Below are 23,082 nucleotides of genomic sequence, written 5' to 3'. Positions count from 1 at the left end.
GAAGTGCTGCAGCTGTCATTATGCTAATGAGGTGCTGCATATGCATGACAGCACCTCATTATCTTTCAATTAGGTTCATTATCATGCCCCTTTTGAAGTTCTGGGGCTAGTGTAGACATAGCCTGAAAGTATTGTGAAGCTACTGGACTCTATACAAAAGCACCTACACTTAATACTCCTGAGGATTAAAAGGGATGGCTAACTAGGTTCCACAATAAGATGATTAGTAGGAAATTGTCAATTGAACTGTGAACTAATACACTTTTCCCTGTTGTGGACAGTATGTCCCTCAGTTTTTATTTCAAAAAAACTCCCACAGGAGTCAACAGAAGTTTTGACTGAATGTGAATAAAGTTAGCACCTTAGGATTATGTTCAGTAATCTGTTTTGTTTTAAATTCATTAGACTGTAATTACACGGTATATGACCTTGGTATTTATGATAACGAGTGCCAACAGACTGCAGTTTTGTAATGTGTGGGACTTCACATCAACTCTATCTGAAGAATAAGGTAGGATTTGCAAAAGCTGCCTGTGTGCTTATGAAGCATACATTAATTATACTCCACAAAATGACAATGTGCTTGCAATCAGTTGTTTTATTGTTTTGCATGATGAGGAAATCTTACCTGATCACTTCCATTACTCATGTACCAGATCCAGCTGATGGGAATATATCTGACACTTTTACATACCAAGACAACAGAATCCCCTACATAACTGACTACATGCTGGTCTTTTCCATCAATCTGAGGTCCTAAGAATAAACAGAGAAAATGTTTACTATGTGAGCTCTAAAGATTTTAACTGAAATACATATCACATCAAACCTTTTCATGTTTAAGAACATATTAGTAGCAAGTCCATCCTGTTTTCATTTCTGCAATTCACTTGCAAATTGTCATGTAGCACAGTGTTTCTCAAATGGGTCCTGGTACACAGGCCTCACTGATCAACTCCTTCCCCTCCTCCCAGCACCTTCTGCATGCTAAAAATCTGATAACACAATGGGGCTAAGATAGACTTTCTACCTACCCTGACTCTGGGCAGCTTCCAACAGTGTCCACTGGGTCCTTGCAGTCCCTGCGGGGAGGACCAGACGGTCTCTGCATGCTGCACCCACCTAGAGTGCCAACTCCACAGCTGCCCCTGGCCAGGAATTGCAGACAATGGGAACAGTAGAGGTGCTGCCTGCAGGCAGGGGCAGCATGCAGAGAACCTTTTTGCCCCCCTTCCAGCCTAGATGCTGCTTCCAGTGGGATGTGCAAATTGCTTTTGTAAGCTACCCGAAGTAAGCACCACCTGGCCAAAGCCCACATGCCTCACCCCATCCTGCCCCAGTCCAGATCCCACACCCAAACTCCCTCCCAAAGTCCGCACCCTGCACCTGCTTCTGAACCACATCCTGGTGAAGTGAGTGAGGGTAGGGAAAAATCAGCAATGGAGGGATGGAGAAAGGGGAAGGAGAGGAGAGGCCAGGCCATGGCCTGGGGGAGGGGCAGGGCAAGGGCTGAGCAGAGGGGTTTGGAAATCCCTCAAAATTTTTGTATCAAAATGAAGGTCCTTGGGTTCCTAAAATTTAAGATCAGTTGGGGGTACAGCATATGGGTTCTAAAGCATGTGCTATGGAAGGGTTACTTCTGAGTGGTGTGGTATGCCACACACAGATTTTATAATGATATCTATGGGAATTCCACTTCCAGATCAGTGGCAGGATTTGGCATCAATGTATGGTAGCAGTAGTTATCAAAAAGTAACTTTAAAAGCTAAAGTATTAATGGACTTGTGGTATTCTCACCACCCAACTCCATACCCAGCTGCGACTAATGCATGATTCAGATTGTAACAATCCATATGAATATATAAGCCAAGCATAAAAATGCATACAATCTCCAAAACTGCAAGTCTTCTTTTCAGGCTATAATAACATGAAATAATACCATATGGTCAGTTTTGTGTGCTGAGAAATATTGTTGCAGAACAGTTTTCAGTTTGTCTTGTTTGAAAAAAATATCAAAGATGACAGAAATGTTACAGAACAATAAGAAGTCTTGTGGCACCTTAAAGACTAACAGGTATTTTGGAGCATAAGCTTTCTGAGAAATGTTATAGTTTCAAACGTAGACATCTAGAGCTGGGTCTACACGTGAGCGCCCTTTCGAAAGGGCAAAACTTGAAGTTCGGCAGTTGAAATACTGGCTGCTGAAAGGGGGCTCCCACCCCTATTATCAGATCGGCATTTCGATCTGCTCTTTCAAAGTGCCGCTGCAGGTCTTTCGAAAGAGAGCATCCACCCAGCTCCAAGCCCTCTTGAAAGAACGGAGGCAGAAAACACCACGGACAGGGTCCCATGGCCAACAAGCCCTTCTGGGGCCGCAGCCAGCCGCCCCCTTTAAAGGGCCCCTGCCTCCACTCTCCCCTCCGCACGAGCTGAGTGCTACCTAGCCTTTCCCAGCCAGGCAGAGCCCACCCGTGCCCACGATGGAGGCCCAGCAACAGCTTCTGCAGGAGGACACCCTCATTATGGATGCCCTGCTGGCAGTGCTGTGCACCATCGCTGCAGCTGCATCTGCGCCCTGCCACACAGTGCCGGCCAGTACGTCAACAGGAAGGGCTACCATTTGGTGGTGCTCCAGGCCCTGGTGGATGCGAGGGGCCAGTTCACTGACCTCTATGTGGGCTGGGCCAGCTGCACCCACGATGCCCAGGTTTTCCAGAACTCCAGCCTCTGCCAGTGCATGGGGACTGGCACCTTTGTCCCGCAGCGGGAGATCCCCGTTGTGGAGGACGTCACCATGCCGCTCTGCATGGTGACAGATGTGGCATATCCCCTGCAGCCATGGCTCATGAGGCCGTACATGGGACACCTCAACCCCACCTGGAAGGCATTCAATCAGTGCCTCAATCATGCCTGCAACATTGTGGAGTGGGCCTTCGGGCGCCTAAAGGGGTGATAGAGGTGCCTCCACATGTGGCTGAAGGTCGGAGTCCTCAACGTGCCCCAGGTGGTTGCGCCTGTTACATCCTCCACAATGTTGTGGAGTGAAAGGGGGACGCCTATGTCCCCGGGGGTCCCTCCGGCTGGCCCCGGCCACGAGCGGCTGGGCACTGCCCCCATCCGCCAAGCCCAATGGGACGGCCACCGCATCCGGGAGGCCCTCAGGCAGGCCTTTGCCGATGGCCACCTCAGACCCCTCACGCACACCCACATCCCACACACATCTGCCACCCACTGTTCCCGCCGCCCCCACCCCCACCAGCACCGTACCCACACATCCACCACCCACCATCCCCCTGAGGAGCACAGCATGCAGTGGTGAACCATAAAATAAACATTTATCTACACTAGTCTCGTTAACTATGTACAGGGGGTGGGAACCTAACTTGGAGGGGGGGCGGGGGAACCTAACTTGCAGGAGTGCAAGGCACTCATTCCAGGGCAGGGGTGGTGGGCCGTGAGCCCCGTCAGCCCCTGCTTCCCCGAGTGTGGGGTCACCGGCAGGGAGGAGAGGGTGCGGGTAGCACCGGCAGATAATACTGGTGAGTGGGCCTGGTGGGGGCAGAGGGGGCAGGCTTAGTGGGGATGGGGTGGCAGGCTCAGCGGGGGGAGCTGCCGGGGAGCCAGAAGGTGGGCAACGGTGGCCGTACGGTCCCAGAGGGTGTGGCCAATGTCCTCCAGGGTGGTCAGTAGCCTCTCCCACGCTGCCCTCCTCCATTCCATGTCAGCCTGGGTGAGCCTCAGATGCTGCTCGACCACCTCAGCCAGGCGCTGGCTGGCTGGGTCCTCCTCCGCCCAGTGGGGGTCCCTCCAGCCACGGCCCCAACGGCACGCTGCCTGGGGTGGCATCTGCGTGCCTCCAAGGGCTGCGAGGGAGCTCTTGGGGACAAGGGACGGCGCAGGGCTCTCCCAGGCCCCGGATGGTGTGGCTGTGTGGAGAGGAGGACAGCATGTCAGTAATGTGCCCTGAACGGAGGGGACCTGACTGTGGCCCACCAGCTGGAGCCCATCCCATGGGGCCCCCTTCCCCCCAAAAGAACACTGACCCCCCTGGGGCCACCAATCCACCCCCCCATGGCCTGGACCTCCTGGCCAGGGAGTGCATCCAGGGGTCTTTCATGCAGGTGGCTCTTCCCGGCCTGCGGTGTGCAGGCCCCAGGTGCTGTCCAGCACTGACCAGCCACCACCCCCATGCGGCTTGTGGTGCTGTCCACTGAAGGCGGGTGCTGGACATCGCTGGTGGGCCACCACAGGGTGCCGCATCCCATGTGGGGGGTGGCCTTTCTGCAGCCTGGGACCACCGGTCCTGTGTGCGGATGACTAGCCATTGCATCGCCCCCACCCTGTGGAGCAGGCGTGCGCCCCTCCCCATACATACCGGAGGGTCCCTCAGCGACGTCCAGAGATGTCCGATTCCTGGCTGCCCAGCTGGAGGAGCGGGAGGGGATGATGATGGTGAGGTCCCCCTCCTCACTCAACCACTCGATGGTCCCCTTGCCCTCCTGGGTCCCCGGTCTGGGCTGCTCCTCCTCCTCCTCTGGCTGCAGCTCCTCGGCAGATGTGTCCAGGAATGCCAGGGGGTGGGGAGCTGTCCTGGGGCCCCAGGATGCCCTAGAGCTCCTGGAAAAAGGGGCATGTGGCTGGAGCTGCCCCGGAGTGGCAGGCCTGGTCCCTAGCCCGGGCATAGCCCTGCCGCAGCTCCTTTACCTTGGAGCATACCTGCTCTGCGGTATGCTCTGGGTGGCCCATAGTGGGGAGGCCCTGTGCCAGATGGGCAAAGGCAGTGGCATTGCGCCACTTCACCCCCATCTTGTGTAGGACCTCCTCGTCCTTCCAGAGGCTAAGGAGGTCCCACAGCTCCCACTACGTCCAGGAGGGGGCCCTTTTTTCTTCCTCCCCCTGGGAGCCCAACAGGGGCTCGGAGGGGGAGGGGCTGTGGGGCTCATGGGGGGGCTGGCTGCTGGCCATGCTGTAGTGCTGGAGCACGTGGCTGGAGCACGTGCAGAGGCTGCTCCTAGCACGCTCTCAGCTTCCTTCCACAGGTTTCCTGCGTGCATGCAGCTTTAAGGCAGCCGACCATAGAGCCCTTCTGCTGCTGGCTGGAGTGGCCCCGTGCTGCAGCTGACCAGCACCATGGCGGACCCGTATTTCGAAAAAGCGGACTGTGGAGCATCTACACGTCTACTCTTTCAATTTAGTATTTTATAAAGGGGCCGATCCTCCTGATCTGGGATCGAGGTTCAGATTTTGAAGTCTGCGCCTCATTCTTTCGATTTTCTTTCGAAAGACGGGTTTACACATGTGGACACTCCTCCCTCTCTTTTGAAAAGGGCCACTTATTTCAATTTTTTGTTCACGAGTAGACTCAGCTTAGGTGTATAGACTAACTGAAGGACTAATAACCCAACCCTGAAAGACATAGTGCAGGGCCACAAAAAACTATGCATATGATATTACTTTGGAATTCATTGTGCTGTGATTTTTATCATCAGTATAGATGACCTAATACCTTCCCAGTGCAGAAACCTATGTACCCAGCTGAACATATTGCTGCACCCCACAGATATAATCAGAACTCAGAAAATAAACCATGACAGATAATTTATATGATGAATGTCACCTTTTTTTTCTGTTCTTAAATGTGTTTCATTTGAAATTTTATTCCTCACATTTCACTGGCTCTGGCTTCTTATTTGGAATCTGAGATGACATGTTTAGTGATGCTTGCTATTCCCATAAGACTTAGCAGATCAACTCGATGCCTTCAGCAGAGCTGTGATAATTTATATCACTGCTTACTACATCTGCTTCCAGTTATTTTTTTTCTCTTGCTCAATAGGATGAGTGTAAATTTTATAAGTTTTCTGTTGTGGATTTAAATAAATAAATAAAGTTAATATTCACTTTCTGTGACTACTCAAGCTTGCAGTCATCAAATTCACTTTCCAGGTACATCCATGCTAGTAAAATGTGATTGCTTACATACTCTCTGATTGCAGGAAAGTGCACAAATGTGACTGAAGCAATTCATATAAAATGCAAATGAAAATTCATTAACATTTTTCACTAATTTTTCAACTGTAGATGAGCTTTCCTAGCAGAAGCTTAGCTGCCACCATGGTTAGCAATGTATATCAATCCAGCTGCCACCACTGTCCCCCACAATTCCATATTTTACACCTCAATAAATCAATGTATCTTTAAAAAGAGCTTTCAAAGGCAGACAGCTTTAATCACGAGCCCATTTTTGTAAAAAAGGGACAACATCAGTAAAAACTGTTGCAATTTGAAGGAAAAGGGCAAAAACAAAAAAGGCCCAGATAAGCAAAGGAACTGGCACATTAATAAACAAGGCAAATATGACTAAAAAAACTCACAAAACCCTTGTATTCTTCAAGACGATTTCTACTGAAGTACAAAGTATCATCATATGGCAGAATATGATCCTACATATTACAGATACAGCTGCCACTGACAATTAATACATCAGGGCAGCCATGCACATAATTCAGACAGGGAAGAGAGTGTCCAGGCTTTGTCCAGGCTTCTGCATGGTCATTTTTGAGGGCTACCCAGACTTACAGCTCAGGGAAAGGCAGTGGCTGTTACCAAACTGCTCCGCCCATGCAGCACTTGGGAGGCAAAAGGGATGCTGGGTAGGCTATGATTCTGAACCCCCTCTACTTGTAGTTCCAGATTGCTCCCTTCTCCATTTAACTGGAGAGCCACAATATAGCCCTAAATATGTATGACAAGTTACAAATGAAAAATAAGCATCTCCTTCTAAGGGACAATGGGATTTGAATTCTTGCTAGGAAGGTAACCAACAGTTATAGGTTGAACCTCTCTCATCCAGAATCCTTGCGCCCTGAACGGTACTGGACAAGAGAAATTGCCGGATGACAGGAGGTCAATATTTTCTAGACCATTACCAACACTTTCACTGCTTACTCAGCTGTTAGAAGACATTTAAGGGTAAATCATAGATCAGTAACAGCACAGAACACTGAAGCCGTGTCTACACATGCATGCTACTTCGAAGTAGCGGCACTAACTTCGAAATAGCGCCCGTCACGGCTACACGTGTAGGGTGCTATTTCGATGTTAACATCAATGTTAAACGGCGAGACGTCGAAGCCGCTAACCCCATGAGGGGATAGGAATAGCGCCCTACTTCGACGTTCAACGTCGAAGTAGGGACCGTGTAGACGATCCGCGTCCCGCAACATCGAAATTGTGGGGTCCTCCATGGCGGCCATCAGCTGAGGGGTTGAGAGACGCTCTCTCTCCAGCCCCTGCGGGGCTCTATGGTCACCGTGTGCAGCAGCCCTTAGCCCAGGGCTTCTGGCTGCTGCTGTGGCAGCTGGGGATCCATGCTGCATGCACAGAGTCTGCGACCAGTTGTTGGCTCTGTGGATCTGGTGTTGTTTAGTGCAACTGTGTCTGGGAGGGGCCCTTTAAGGGAACGGCTTGCTGCTGAGTCCGCCCTGTGACCCTGTCTGCAGCTGTGCCTGCCACCCTTATTTCGATGTGTGCTACTGTGGCGTGTAGACGTTCCCTCGCAGCGCCTATTTCGATGTGGTGCTGCACAACGTCGATGTTGAACGTCGACGTTGCCAGCCCTGGAGGACGTGTAGACGTTATTCATCGAAATAGCCTATTTCGATGTCACTACATCGAAATAAGCTATTTCGATGTAGCATTCACGTGTAGACGTAGCCTGAGAGCCAGGACTGGTGGCTGTAAACAAACTTTATGGGACTATGGGAAACTTTGCCACATCCATGATAAGTGGTCATCCAGGACACTAAAATCATGCTGGATTACGGGGCTCTGGGCTGGGGCTGATGAGTTAGGGGAAAGGAGGTATGGGTATGCCTGGGTGTGCAGGCTCTGGGGTGGGGCCACAGATGAGGGATTTGGGTACGGGGGGCAGTCCATGTTGGAGGTTGTGGTGTGGGGGAGCTGATGGCCCTGGCTGGGGTAGGGTTGTGGATAAGGGGTTTGGGGTGACACTGCAGGTGACGGGGTTGGGGGTATAGGAGTCCAGGTTCCTAGTGGTACTTACTGCAGCTCTCGAGAAAAGGCCACCATGTCCCTGTGACCCCTATGCAATCAGGAAGCTCCATGTGCCTTGCAGCCACAGGCACTGCTGGCTCTCCTCCCCACTGCCCCACACCCCTTATTGGTTGTGATTCCTGGCCAACGGGAGCAAAGGAGTTGGCCCTTAAGCAGGTGCAGCATGCAGAGTCTCCCTGGCTAGATATGTATCTAGGGGCATCAGAGACCTGGCAGCTGCTTCTAGGAGCAGCGTAGAGCGAGAGCAGCTTTGGGTCCTGGCTGTGCAGCCAACCAGACTTTTAATGACCTTCTGGGCAGCGCTGACCATAACTGCCAGAGTCTCTTATTGACTGGGTGCTGCAGTTGAAAACTGAATGCCTGGCAACCCTAGCTATGACCCTTGGCTTTCAGACTCTGACCCATCTCTCAGTTTGACCCCGACATTGACTCTGACCCTTACCTTAAGTTCCTGAATCTGAGTCATGAAACTAGTCCTGCCTATCTTTGCTCAGGCTCCTGATGCTCCTATATCTTCTTGCTTATTGTACATATTTATACGTGTTGTGTGAATACTTAATGAATACACTCGAGCTCTCTATGGCTACATTTACATTAAGAAAAATCTTCGAAATGGCCATTTGTATGGCCATTTCAAAGATTACTAATGAGGCACTGAAATGCATATTCAGGGCATCATTAGCATGCCGCCAGTGTGGCTCTTTGAAATTGCTGCGTTTCGCTCCCGCGCGGTTCATCCAGACAGGGGTCCTTTCTGAAAGGACCCCGAGAACTTCGAAATCCCCTTATTCCTATCTGCTGATTTCAAAATCTGGGGATTTCGAAGTTCCTGGGATCCTTTCGAAAAGGACCCCCGTCTGGATGGGCCGCGCGGGAGCAAAACGCGGCAATTTCCAAGAGCCGTGGCTGGTGGCATGCTAATGAGGTGCTGAATATGCATTTCAGCACCTCGTTAGTAATCTTTGAAATGGCCATTTGCATGGCCATTTCAAAGATTTCTCTTAGTATAGACACAGCCTGTGTGTGTTAGTGCCTGCATGCTCTATGATCTCTTTCTGTACTTCTCTTACATTTTCATTGTTTCTTCCAGGCAGCAAAGGGAAAATCCTGGTTCCAATAACATCAATGGAAGTTTTGTCATTGACTTAAGGATTGAGGATTTCAGTCCAGGTCTTTTTCACAGAATTCTAGCATTCAAATTTTAGGAGCTGTTAATGCCAAATTCATCCCTCATTTGTCATCATGGAGCTAACTATAGTAGGAATGACTTTAACACATAGTGCTAAGTAATCAGATATCACTTATCACTTGTGGCTTGGAAATTATTCTCACCATGTTAGTAACTGGAAAATTCAGATCTCAGTCTTTCCACACTTCCTGCACTGGTATCGCTCTGAGAGAATGTCAAGTCAGTAGATTTTATGGCATCAAATGTGGCACCTTTTGACTATTCTGAAGCAATTCTCCCACTTCATGGTGATAAAGCAACCAATCCCTAGTCATTGCACTTTGTCATAAAAGACGTCTTTGCTTAAATTTTATCGATAGCTATTTTATATTTTCAGAAGAGTTCTGTTGGCTTATTTAAAATACAGATGCTCATAAGAAAAATGAATCTATTGCCAGTCAGATGATGAAAGGGAGTTTGAATAAAACAATACACTTTCTTCTCACCCCAGAAGTAACTGCCTTGTGTCGTGCTTCTATGAAAGACTGTAGTATTATGGAGAAAGTTTCATATTCTTTCTTTTTCAAAAGTATGTGGTGGGGTCTTCAGCTGATATAAATCAGCATAGTTCCACTGACTTCCATGGAGCTGTGCTGGTTTATATTAGCTGGTTAGTGCGAGTTCTGTATCATTTACAGTATTGTATTTATTTATTTCACAGCATGTATCCAGGCAGAATGCTCCTCCATACTGCATACTGGCTCCACTGGTTTTCTTAACAAACCAGTGAGGTCCTTAATAATTTCTTCTTTGGTTGGTTACATGCTTGTTGGTTTTGGATAGTGAGTAGAAGGGGTCTTGTCATTGTTCCTCAAGCACACTTCGCATGTCCTTATTTTAGCTATTCCTATCATTTTAATGGTCCCAAAAGTGAGCAAGGACAGAATTTCTTTTGTATGAAGTGTCACAAAAGTTTGTATTCCTTTCATTTCACCTGTTTTCCAGTCACCTGAATTTCTTACTTACTTGTATTTGAGGTATAGCCTTAAAATTTCTGAAGTGTTCTACATATTTAAATGGACAAACTAATACAATCTACACAGATAGACAGATTCTTCCTAAATTTGCAAACGTTTGCTTGAATCTCAAATTGCCAATATTCATCCAAATCTGAATTTATCCCAACTTCTCAACTGTACAAGTCACCAGTAATTTTCCTGTTAAACTCAATTAAGTTTGGAGGTTTAATTTTTCAAAAGTAACTAGTAATTTGGTTGTCTCACTATTTCTATGTCCAAATTCATTAAGAGGTCCGAGTTTTCTAAGAGCAATTTTCAAATTCCAGTCTCTGAAAATCAGACCATTTTAATATGCCACAAACTGGGCACCTCAAAATGTAGGTTTTAGTTTTAGTTTCAGGGTTTCTTTCATGTAAAGGAATGCACTGATATTGTTACATAAACTGTTAGCCTTCATTTCACATTTTACAAAGGGCTAGTATGGATAATTATTCCAGATTCTTAGAAGTGGGTCTGTCCCATGAAAGCTCATCACCTAATAAATCATTTGTAAGTCTTTAAAGTGTTACATACTGCTGTTTTGTTTTGTTAGAATACAGACTACACAGCTACGCTCTGTAACTATTCAAGACTCTTTGTTAGCCTAACTGGTATAGCTACTACTGGTCAATATAAGTGTTGAGGTTCTAAACCCTAAGGAAACAACAGCTTTCAGTTTGTATGGATAATTATTAAAAGTTACAAAATATGAAAACAGGAGTTCAATGCATTATATGGCAGGTCACAGTAGATAATCACAATGCTCCCTTCTTGCATTATAATCTACAAAGGTTTATGATTTTCAAGTGAAACATCCAGAGGTTATGCAACTTGCCTTGTATATGAAAGGTGGCTTTCACTTCTCCATTTTTGAAAGCACAAGTGTAGCTTCCCATTTGATTTCTGTCTCTGACATTCAACCTAAAGTAAAATAAAAATAAAAATGCCTGTACCTTTGCTTTTGCACATTTCAGATATGTATAGGAAAAGGAAACCAGAAAAGATTAGTAACAGAGAGGGAGCCGTACTAGTCTATATACTATCAAAACAAAAAAAGCAGTCAAGTAGCACTGTAAAGACTAACAAAATAATTTATAAGGTGAGCTTTCGTGGGACGGACCCACTTCTTCAGACCATAGCCATACCAGAACAGACTCAATATTTAAGGCACAAAGAACCAAAAACAGTAATCAAGGAGGACAAATCAGAAAAAAATGATCAAGGTGAGCAAATCAGAGAGTAGAGGGGTATAAGCTGGCGGGGAGGTCAAGAATTAGATTTAGCCAAGTTTGCATACCTGGCTTAACCTAATTCTTGGCCTTTCCCCCTGCCCTTATACCCCTCTACTCTCTGATTTGCTCACATTGATCATTTTTTTCTGATTTGTCCTCCTTGATTACTGTTTTTGGTTCTCTGTGCCTTAAATATTGAGTCTGTTCTGGTATGGCTATGGTCTGAAGAAGTGGGTCCGTCCCACGAAAGCTCACCTTATAAATTATTTTGTTAGTCTTTAAAGTGCTACTTGACTGCTTTTTTGTTTTGACAGAAAAGATTAGTATTATAAGATAAAATACAAGCTGTTAAAAGTGTGGGATTCAGGTTCCATGCAGTCTGACAGAAAAAAAAATAAATTGTATAAAATATAAGAATAAAAAAGGTATGCATGGATGTATATACATGTCATATGTTGTACTCTTTCTGTATTTCACAAATACACACATGCCTCCACACGCACGCATACTCAAGACTGGGTATATTTCTAAATTATGTCCTCTAATTCAACCATAAATTGAGGGACTATGTGCAAATTTACTGAGTGAGATCTATTGCCAGTTTTACACAGCAAGTCAGACCACACAAGCTCCTTCCAGCCTGAAAGTGTATGACTCTTCATGAAACCTATGGATCTTGCAGCTGCAGATCACCATACAGAATAATTTTTGAAGAGATTTCGTCCCATTGCCTGGGAGGGAATCAAGTGCTGGACTCCCAGCTGGCTCTGTCACACCAGCATGGATGTTCATGTAAACTGTGCATTCACCTATGCAGTAGTGGGGAGCTGTGTGGCTGCACAACCCCAATATTCCCAACCCCATTTTCTATCATAATGGAGAATTTGTAGTGTGATAAAAATGGTGGGTCTCTGAACACTTTTGAAATACCTGATTAAAGCTTCTGAAATGTAGGAAGTTTTAACACATTTCAATGTTTTCCCCCAAAATATATCTACTAGGAGATACACCGAAGAGGCATTAGAACAGTAGATGAAGTGGAGGGAGAGGAAGGGCAAAGGGTTCCTCCATGCCTTCTTCCTGCGGTGATGAAGAAGTGCATCAGGAGGAGAGAGATTGGTTTAGGAGAAAAAGGCTAGTGGCTGCTCCCACTGCCTGAAGAAGAAAAAGCCAACTCCTCCCTCCTAGCCAGCCATCATTGCTTCCAGATATTCCCCTCTCAGTTTCTGCTTCCTGGAGGAGTGCTTTATTTACCTGCTAGAGTGGAGAGGAGACTGAGGGTATGTTTACACAGCAGCATTATTCCGAAATAAGCTATTCCAGAAGAGTTATTCTGGAATAGCTTATTTTGAAATAACACTCCTACACACATAATACATTTTGAAATAGCATTTACGTATTTCAAAATACAGTGTCTACACACAATACAGCCTATTTCGAAAGAGAGCCATTGGACGCACTGCGGCTCATTTGGAAATAGGCAATATTCTCTGTCTGCACAGCCCCTATTTCAAAATAGCTATTTCAAAATAAGTGCTATCTTGTGGAATGAAGTTTACCTATATTTCAAAATAAGCCAACCACTATTTCGAAATTATTTCGAAATAGCAGTTGCTTTATGTAGATGCTAGCAAAGCTATTTTGAAATAACAGCTGTTTTTGTAATAACTTTGTTGTGTCGACATTCCTAGTTACCTCAAGACATAGAGAGGAGAAAGAGCTAACCCTAAGCCTTTACTTAATCCTTGGCTCCCAGGTATGGGTCATGGGAACAAATTAGCCCTAATTGAGCCTCATTCAATGTGCACTTTTGAAAATGTCTATACCTTTTGTAACATATCTATTTTTCTACACATCATACCTTTAAATTGAAAGCATTTTCGTAAGATTTGTGACAGTACATGCAGCTCAGGTAGATCATAGTTACTGAACACCAGCTGTATTTGATTTAATTCCTTCAGTTGACTCACATATATTGGGTGCTCCAGACATTTTTGGTTTCATTAAGAACAGCAACACCATAGTCAACTGTTTCATTATCCTTCTTCCATCTCACGTTAATGGATTCTGAATCAGAGGTCCTAGCCAAGCTACACGAGAGTTGAATGTTAGCTGGATTCTCTAATGTGATATATTCTTCCCTTGGAGCACTGGAAACTCCTATCAAAGATAAAACAAATGAAATTATCCAAGAGAAACATCTTACTTCCTTTTAGGAGGGTTGAGATACTTTTCAATTATTGATTCAAACTGTGGTTTCATTGACTTTGGTGAAAATACAGAGGAATTGCACTGACTGCAGTGGAGTTAACCTGGATTTTACAAACAAAATTGATATAACAATTTGGTGCAGTTTCATATATATATATATATGCTATCCAATGTGAAGAGAACCACAGTGTTAGACAACCATGCTTTTAAGACAGCATTGATGTAGAAAAGAGCACTTTGCCTAAGAAAGACCACAGAATCAGATCTTTACGTTACAAAGGAAACTACTGTTGTCACTTTCAAAAGTGCCCAAGTGACTTAGACACACATAACACTGAAGGTCAATAGTATTTGCACACCTAAGATATTTAGATGCTTCAGCAAAATTCCACCCTTGAATCCTTTTGTGTCAATAGTTTTAGATATTGATTCTGTGTCCAGTGAAGTCAACAGCAAATCTCCCAAATACACTGCTGATAACTTAGGCCCATAATACTGTTGTTACTTGAGCCAGTTGTGTTATTTAAGACATCTTTAGATCCATCTGCTGCTGCTGCTATCCCACTGGCAGACTACCAGACTGCAAGCAGCAATGTGAGAATATCCCCAAGCCCACAGCAAAAATTACACATATTTGGTTTTTAACCAGTTCCTTTTGAGTATAATAACTTGCATAACCAAAAGGTCTTGATTTCAAAGAGACATTTTCTACAGGCTGAAAAATATATGACTAATAAGCCTTCTGAACCTGAAATATATAAATAAATCTGTTTGACTTCTTTTCTCTAAGCTCTGTTTTGACATTTTATTCCTTCTTGGCTTGTTGCTATGGCCTGGCTGTATGTCCAATGGTGTTTTGCTCCCTGGAAGCAAACCCTGCATATGAAAATTGCATTGCACCACACAATTCAACTCCTTTCTAAAAACAGCATTTGAGAGGAACCCATAAAGCATGTCACACTAGTACCAAGGAACTGATAAGTTAGATATAACACAGGAGGTGGAAAAGCATCATTCCACAGGATACAAGGCCCCACCACAAAACACTTTTTTCTTCATATGCTTCTGACATAGGCATTTGAGGCTTATAGAACAGGGAGCTTAAAATTCCACAGGTGGAATGTTAAAGCCCCAGATCAAGCAATATTAAAGTTTAAGTATAAGGCCTAGGTCTTGTGTTTTCTTCTGCAGAAAAGTGGAGTTATAACTACAATCCTTTTGGTAAAAATAACTAGTTTTTTTTTCTGGTGACATATTTAAGATGCAAAAATATAAGTAAGAGCATTAAATCTGTCAGATTTATGTATCAGCTTATACCCAATGTAATTCTTCCAAGGGTTTTTTTTCTCCATAATGTAAATTCTGCAATCACATGAATCATGAAGGTTAAAACAATATGGGTGACATTCAAGAGTCACTATTTTTAAAATGCTGCACTCCAGATGAATAGGAAATGTTAAATCTAAAAATTTCTATCACCATAGTATAGGAGTATGTAGAGGGAATATAGAGTACTGAGAGATGTACAGTAAGGTCTCAGAGTACACGACAGTTCCGTTCCACACACCCTCGTGTAAACCAAGATTTCACGCAAGTTGGAGTCTGGCTTTTTCCCCAGCAGAACACGTGTTCTGCAGCCAGGGAAGCAGCTGAAAGGTAAGTCCTGGGCTGGAGGTGGTAGTTGGGGAGGGTTAAGCCTGGCAGTGGGTTGGGGCTGTGGGAGGCGGGTGGAGAGGTGAACTAAGCCTGGGGTGGGTTAAGGCTGCAGGGGGGTGATGGGTGGAGTTAAGCTCTGGTGGTGAGCTGGGCTGCTGGGGGGGGTGGGGGGGGAGGGGGAGGATGAATTTCACATAATGGTATTTCACCCAATACTCAGCACCTTATAGAACTTGGAAACTTAGAAGCTGCTGTTTTAAACCGTTCTATTTGAGGATGGCTTGGGTTTTTGTTCCTCCTACAAATGTTATAGCTTCCAGTTGGCTAACTGGAAATTTTTGCCTTACATGACCTATCTGTGGCTCATCCTCCTAGAGTGGCAGCTCTGCTGAGCGTCTCCTGCAATGTGTGTGCCCTAAACTTGTCTCTAGATGGATTCACCAGAACAATGTATGTCTCCAATGCTTGAAGTGATTTATGGTTCACACATTTTGTCATTCCTAGCAAAATACTTTTTGCTCCAACTTGTTTTTAATAAAATGGTGAGTCTGACTGTCTTCAGCATAACAGTTATTACAATGCAATAACAATGAATAATGGGCCCAGCTTATTCATCTTTCCTCTGCCACAAAGCATGTAGTTTAGGATTTTGCCTATTGCTACGTTACTAGTTAAACTGTGGATAAGGGAAATCCTGCCTTCCACAAAACAAAGAAGCAGTGCAAGCAAATAATGTGCATGATCACAGCCATCTGATATTACAGAATAACTGGGAAAATCATTCTTACATTAAATATACTACAGGGTGAAGAATAAACACACTTACCAGATAAGGATATGCTATATACCACAGATGTGAGATTAGATATATTCCCTTCAGTCTGGTTATTAAAATCCTGTGTAGTGAAATACTGACCTATCAAAAAAGAAAAGTTGAAGTGGTAAGTTATTATCATATAGCTATTGTGATTCCGCAAAGTGTTACTGATGTATTACAACTGACTAGCAGGGCCTGCCCCTTTGTGGCAGTTACACCTGAAGTAACCTTATTTGCACAGGTAGCACTGGTTGTTTCTAATATGTAAACCAAGTATCTCCTGTTGGTTTTTCAATCCAATTTTATTTTGTCCCATATAAACACTATATCAGTCTTTCCTATAAGCACTCATTACCTCTATATCACTTCTGCATACACATTTCAGGTAAACACATTCTTAGACCTAACTTGGTGTCCCATGGAAAGGGTGCTGATTCATATGTATCTTGAGGTTTCCAGGATTGCCTACATGACTGATAGCCACAGATAATTGGCCATGAGTAAAAAATGGTACAGGCAAACATATTCCACATTTCTCTAGACTCTGGTACTGACTTTTGTTTATAGTGATTGCAAACGCTGGCCTGATGGGAAATTGTCAGTGCTGTATAACATATGGGAATATGCTAGAACATCATCTCCCTATTCTGCAACTGAACAGCTGGACCCCGTGAGCAGGAGGGAGGTGGCAGCGAAGTAGTGCATCTCGCACACCAGGGAGTGTCTTCAGGCTGCCTTGCCAGGCAGGGGGAACCACTGCTCCCTTTTTCTCCAGAAGAAGGGACCCGCAACCAGGAGCCACTGGCACCATCAAGGAGCAGCAGACAGAGCCCGCACAAGGGGTGCCCTGGGCTACTCGCTGCATCACCCGGCAGTGCGCTTGGGAGGAACCCAAAAGTGGGGCCCAAAGTGAGTACCCAACAGCCAGCTCGCTGAGGAGTCACAGGAGCAAAGCTGGGCTGGACAGACGGCTCCTGGCTGGATGAGGAAGGTGGAAGGGGCCTCGGGTGCTGCAGCTGCAGGCCAGTGAAGGAAGCCAGAGGAGGGTTGTGCCAACCCGTCAGTGAGGAGCACAGCGTGGCTCCCAGCACATGAGCATGCAAAGAGATGGGCTGGCGGTGAGCTGAGGAGAGGGCTGCAGACAGGGGAACAGTGGGCTGGGCTGGGGATGCTGGAAAGGAGCAGAGAGATGTAGCAGGAAGAGGGGAAATGGGGAGAGGGTGCAGAGCTAAAGAAGTGGGGGGATGGGTGAAGTTACAATGGGGAGGAGGGTCAGGGAGGCTGCGAGAGGGAATACCAGTGGTTTTGGGTTGGTGAAGCCTGGAGGCTGCAGGAGGGAGGCATGGGACAGGGGGACAGTTCCCTTCCAAGAGCTGCCACCTCACCAGGGGACACAGGTGGAGCCTCCCCACGCCAATCCCTCTGCAGCCTTGTGTGCATCTGGACAGCCCTGGGGAATGTTCATGACTACAGTGGGACAGACAGCTGGACAGAACATTCTCCTTTTATAATAGTATAGATTATTGTTAATAAACCTAATAGAAATGCAGGAACCTTGTAGAAGCCTAATTTCCATTTAGCTTCTTTGCCAGGTGCCGTGTGTTGAGTGTCAGAGTCTGAAATTACTGGTGGCCTGAGATCACCATTATCATTATGCCATTAGAAAATGTTAATTTCTGGATGTTTGCTACAATACTGCAACCACAATCATGACAAGTGGAAAGTGGAAAATTTAGCCACACTAGGACCTGATTCATCAAAGCATTTAAGCACATGCTTAACTTAAAGGGTATGAGTTATCCCATTCTATGTGTAGTACTCAGAGGCACTGAGACCTCATCTGGGATGAGTGAAGTCTCTGCTCTACAGCCTTGGCTGAGAGCCAGCTGGCCTTCTGCTCATGTAGTAGAGCTCAGGGCTTTAGACCCTATGCTAGCAGGTTCTATCCCTAGAGCTGGCAACCCAGGTCTGTTGGTGTTACATATGTATAGAACTACTCAAGTGAATAGATGTTAGTCTCATGCTTCCAGAGAGAAGACAATGAGCTGTTCTGATCTTACCAATTCAGAGCTCTAGATAGCCTTCCTAAGGAAGGAAATAAGCAGCTGTCATGCAAACAGTAATCACCATGAAGTACAAATTCTATTTCTGTCAAATTCAATAGTACTGTTTGCTCTCATGCATTGTATGTATTTCAGGAATAAAGCAGGGAAGAAACTAAAACAAGAAATTGTGTCTTTGAACAACAAATCCATTTTGCACAAGACATTTTTTGGTTAAAATAATTACAAACTGAAATTATCCCATATTAACAAAACAGACAATTGTGTGTGCTCAAGTCAATGATTAATAAAACCCAGTCTGGAGAGGTGTCAATGACTGTCAATAGACTCATTAGAAACTGAGGCTGGGAAAACGTCAGCATGAAACCTTTGCAAAATCATAGCAATTCAAAAAAATGGCTTGCAATTAACAAGGTTTCCAAAGTTTGACCATGAGGATTAGTGCATTTCATTTTAAGGAAAAGTGTTAAAACGAGGGAATTAAAATACAGACTTGAGTAATTGGTCTACGAGGGACTGAGGTGTAGCTTATTAAGCCTGGGCCATGAAGTTAGAGACATGGGGTAAAATCCTAGTGCCACTGGAGGCAAAGGAAAATCCCCAATAATTCAGGATTTCACCCATGAGATCAATTTCTGATTTTTACAGTGACTTGCTGTATGACCTTGGACAAGCCACTTAAACATTTTGGGCCTCAGTTTCTGCTTCTGAAAAATGTAATGCATGAGAGATACTTTACTTCATTAAGATTTAGTAGACATCATACTTTCATGGCCATTTGAGAAAGCAGTAACTGGGAAAATGAATTATAAGCTGAAGAATACTGAGGTATAACAATTAAAATTTGTTTTGTTACCAGATGTAGATAAGTCATGTTCCTTTACTGTATGACCTGAAATGCTCTCTTGAGTTTGTTGATTTATATCTCGTGTTGTCATAGCTGTATAGGGGAGAAAAAAGAGTTACAATTATTTTATTCCCTTTCATTTGAAATGATGGGACAGATATTGCTGACTTACAAATTGTTTCTTTTCATTAGCTAAATAAAAATATAGGTTGTCAAATTGCAGTCTGGCCAAGTGTGCACAGCTAGAGTTATTTTCCTGAAAAATTTCATTCAGTCAGTTTCCTTTCTCACATATCAATTGTCAGAGTGATATTAGTGGTAAATCAATACTGTGAGATCTTCATTAAAATTGCTGTGGGCCAGATTCTGACTGGCCCCACATTATTACACAGGAGGGAGGGAAGCCACAAAGATCCCTCCCTCCCCACACGCAATTCATAGGGATAGAAACATTCCTGGTATGATACTTAAGATATGGAAGGAGATGCTCTGTCACTCTTCCCCTGGGAATGTCTGGTGCCTGAAGCTACTGGAGAAAGATAAGGAGCAATTGGGGTCTCAATTTCAGCTATTCCCATACACTGGGTAACAGAAGGAGGCTGTTTTGCAGTAGATTTGCTATCTCTGCATGCTAGGGAGGTCTCAGAAGCATTCAACCTCTCCAAGGCTTCCTCTGGGGTATTTTGGCTCTACTAAATGGCACAATCTCACCCAAAGTTATTTAAAAATTATCATTACATGGGTAATGGCCCCAAACAAGCGAAAGCTGCATTTATGACTAAAAAGCAGAGAAAGAACAAAATTTGTGCATGTCTATAAATGGCTGAAATTGGAGCAAAAACCAGAATTTGCTAAACAGCCACGACTGTAGCAAAAACAGGATGTAAAAAACTGCTGCCCTTTGAGTAACTGTGAGTGGGGAGGTATCTATGGAACGAGACTCTGTACTTCCTCAAGGAGTACGGCACAGGCAGAACATTGGCCAGGTCCACAAAGTGCTTTCCTCTTTCTGCCCACAGCACCGAGGTCCAACACTGATTGAGGAAGATCTCCTTGACTTCTCTTACAGCTCTCTGCATCACAGGATCAGAGGCACTCTTTGTGCCAGAATCGTGCTCTGAGTTGTCTTACACCATCTGTGCAAATTCTTTGTCTTCACACTTCAACCAGCATCTGTTACCAGTGAACCAGTTTGATCAGGATGATGCTGAGGGACAATGTAGTTAGGGTGCCTAGGAATTAATGATGGTCAACACCGCATATTTCACCATTAATCAGTACACTTGACCCATAGCCAAACAGCTTTCAACAACAAGGCATCAGATGGTAGGTTTTGTTTTTGTTTTTTCCCTGTTTGATATATTCCTCGAGTTAAACACTTCAGCCCTCTTTATGAGAGTGTCAGGACTCTGCTTGAGAAAGGGGGCTGATTAACAAAGCCTGGAATTTGGACTGCTTATCTTTTTCAACAAAACAGAGGGTCAGTTAGGTCCACCTGCCTCTATCAAAAAAGACCCTGGCAGCACACGATGGAAACTAGGGATAAACGACACAAGGGCATCACTACACATTGCAGGAAATAATAAAGAGGCATGGAAAAAATCCTAATCCATCAGGTAAATGAGGTTAAGTGTTGTTATGGCACTTGGAAGCCCAGAACTGCTGCAGGTGATTGTTCTGACCAACACAGGGATTGTCTCGAATTCTGTCAGGCAGCAGGGTTCTAATCTCCAGGGAAGGACAGCATGTACATGCTGCTATATAGACCTTAATACACTTAGAAATGCAGACGGTTTGGAAAATTATGGAAAATTTAGTAGAAAAGGACTCTTTCTGTACTGACTTTTTAATCTTACTTTTTCGTAATTAAATTATCCCAAGGCCATGCCATATCTACCTGAAGAAAAATATGTGGGGGAAAGACAGACACTCCAAGAAACTATATGAGTTTCACATTGCACAGACATTCAAACAACCCTGTCATGGTGGAGAGGTTTGTGAAAACATATCTCCTTTTACATGCCTCTGCTCAGTTTTCATCACCCCCACACCAATCTATATGCATTACAAGACAGGACTGTATAATATTTTAATTAATAAACCATAAATAACAGCAATTAATATGTTCACTCATATGACATGTATTTTTGGCTGTCGCACAGAGCACGCCAAAGTATGGCAGAAAGCATCAAAGAAGTCATTGACCTGAACTTTCCTTCTATTTATTATCTATCCAGTCATGAAAAGCTTATTTCAAGGCAGAAACCTTTGTGAGCAGGCTGATCTTTCCTTGAAATAGATGGGCAGACCCCGGAGTTGCTGAGAACCATGTTAATTACATGCAGGGAACAGACAATAACCTTTGGGTCCTATTTCACGGGCATTGTTTAAGTGCTGAATTTTAAAAAAAAATCGTGATTTCCAAAAAATAAATAAGTAAAGAAAGAAAGAAAAAAGAAATAAAATCTTCACCAGCTGCCAAAAACAGCCTGCCACGGATATTCTCATGATTAATTTACATGGAGTCTCTCCAACAATGGCTTTCAGAAACTGCCTCTTGCATAAAACCACTTAACTGATAATGTTGTCCTCAGCCTAATGATTCTTAGACCTTTTTGAGGCACTTGGAATTTAATTAATCCTCACAATAAATCTGTGAGATAGAAAATTTAAACTCTTAGATTAGACTGGATTTTACTGTCCAGCACGCCTAGGGGTAACCTGACACCCTAGAAAAAATGAGGAGATTGGCTACTAAACACACGTGACCTGGAAGGGGCACTAACTACACATACAGCCAAATTACCTCTCCCCACAGATCGCAATGCAAGACCCACTTTACACTTTCCACCGAGCCACCCCGAGCCTCTTTTCTTAAAGTTGAAGGAGAAGAGAACTCCCCAGTCCCTGCACAAGCTCAGTGGCAAAAGATCCAGTGCAAAGCGAAACAACTGTGGGGTCCAGTCTTGCAGCTTCTGCTCCAGGAGATGGTCGGGGAAAAGGGCAAAACAAACCCCCCTGCCCACAACCGCAGCACAGCACCAATCTGACGTGCCTATAGAAGGTGACTGTTTCCCTTGCGGCGTGCAGGAGATTGACACTCCTGTAGCTCCGGGCAGGGCGGAGCTTGGCTTGGCGGCAACAGACAGGTAGCCAGGCCGCCGTACCCCACCCCCCCGTTGTGGTCCCCCCAGGGATCCCTTCTGCACTGAAGCTGACCCAGCGAGGGGGCCACGCCACTTGCCGGAGCGCCGCTGGCCTCGCTCGCCCCGCACGCTGCTGCCCTCCAGCGCTGCGTAAAGGACGCCGCTGCGGCCGCCGAAGGGGAGAGCGACGATCTAGGTAGTTACCTGGTTCGGTAGCATCCGACAGCGGCAGAGCCGCCAGCGTGAGCAGCAGCCGCAGCCGCACGGAGCCGGGGAGGCGCATGGCGCGGGTCGGACAGCTGCAGTACCACTGCGGAGAGACGCTGCCACCGCTCTGCTGCCGCGCCGGAGTCAGCAGCGGCGCCTCCCGCCCGCCAGGCTCCGCGCGCGTAGGGCTCGGCGCCGGCCAGGGACACGAACAGCCGCAGTGACGACACCCGAAGCCGCTGCCCGGCACCTGGTCTCGTGCCCTCGCTCGCCTCCAGCCTCTGCAGGGCGGGAAAGAGCCCCAGGTGGGAGGGGGAGCTAGCAATGGAGGGGAGGGGGCTTAAGCTGGGCGGGGGGGGGACAGGGCTGTGCTCCTCCTCAGACCCTGCAGCTCTGAGCTCCTGCCTAGCCATGGCCTGGCGTGGCACCCCCTCCTCTAACCCTGCTGCATCAGCAAAGCCCTGCCTTGCAAGCACGGTCCCCTTCCCCCAGCCCACTGCCACTGCCCCTTGTGTTGGTACGTGGCAGCCTGGCTCTCCTACCAGCCTCAGCCTTTGCGAAGTGCTCCACAGAGAAAACCAACCAAAGTGCCCTGGAGAAG

General features: G+C 45.7%; 1 protein-coding gene across 1 annotated transcript in view; it reads right to left on the bottom strand.

Annotated features, from left to right (window-relative positions):
- EMB (embigin) overlaps positions 1-22,657 on the bottom strand; it is a 31,396-nt gene extending 8,739 nt beyond the window's left edge. Inside the window, exons 1-6 of the mRNA XM_074994297.1 lie at positions 22,479-22,657; positions 19,138-19,221; positions 16,228-16,317; positions 13,505-13,694; positions 11,138-11,223; positions 629-756 (exon numbers count right to left, since the gene is read on the bottom strand). Of these exons, the coding sequence (XP_074850398.1) occupies positions 629-756; positions 11,138-11,223; positions 13,505-13,694; positions 16,228-16,317; positions 19,138-19,221; positions 22,479-22,557 (657 nt within the window). The 5' untranslated portion in view covers positions 22,558-22,657. The remainder of the gene's footprint in view (positions 1-628; positions 757-11,137; positions 11,224-13,504; positions 13,695-16,227; positions 16,318-19,137; positions 19,222-22,478) is intronic.
- Between the last annotated feature and the right edge of the window lie 425 nt (positions 22,658-23,082).

The sequence above is a fragment of the Carettochelys insculpta genome, chromosome 5, assembly GCF_033958435.1.
Source record: "Carettochelys insculpta isolate YL-2023 chromosome 5, ASM3395843v1, whole genome shotgun sequence".
In the NCBI taxonomy this organism is placed as follows: Eukaryota; Metazoa; Chordata; order Testudines; family Carettochelyidae; genus Carettochelys; species Carettochelys insculpta.
The sequence above is the reverse complement of the archived record's forward strand: the minus strand, read 5'-3'. Positions and strand labels throughout refer to the sequence as shown.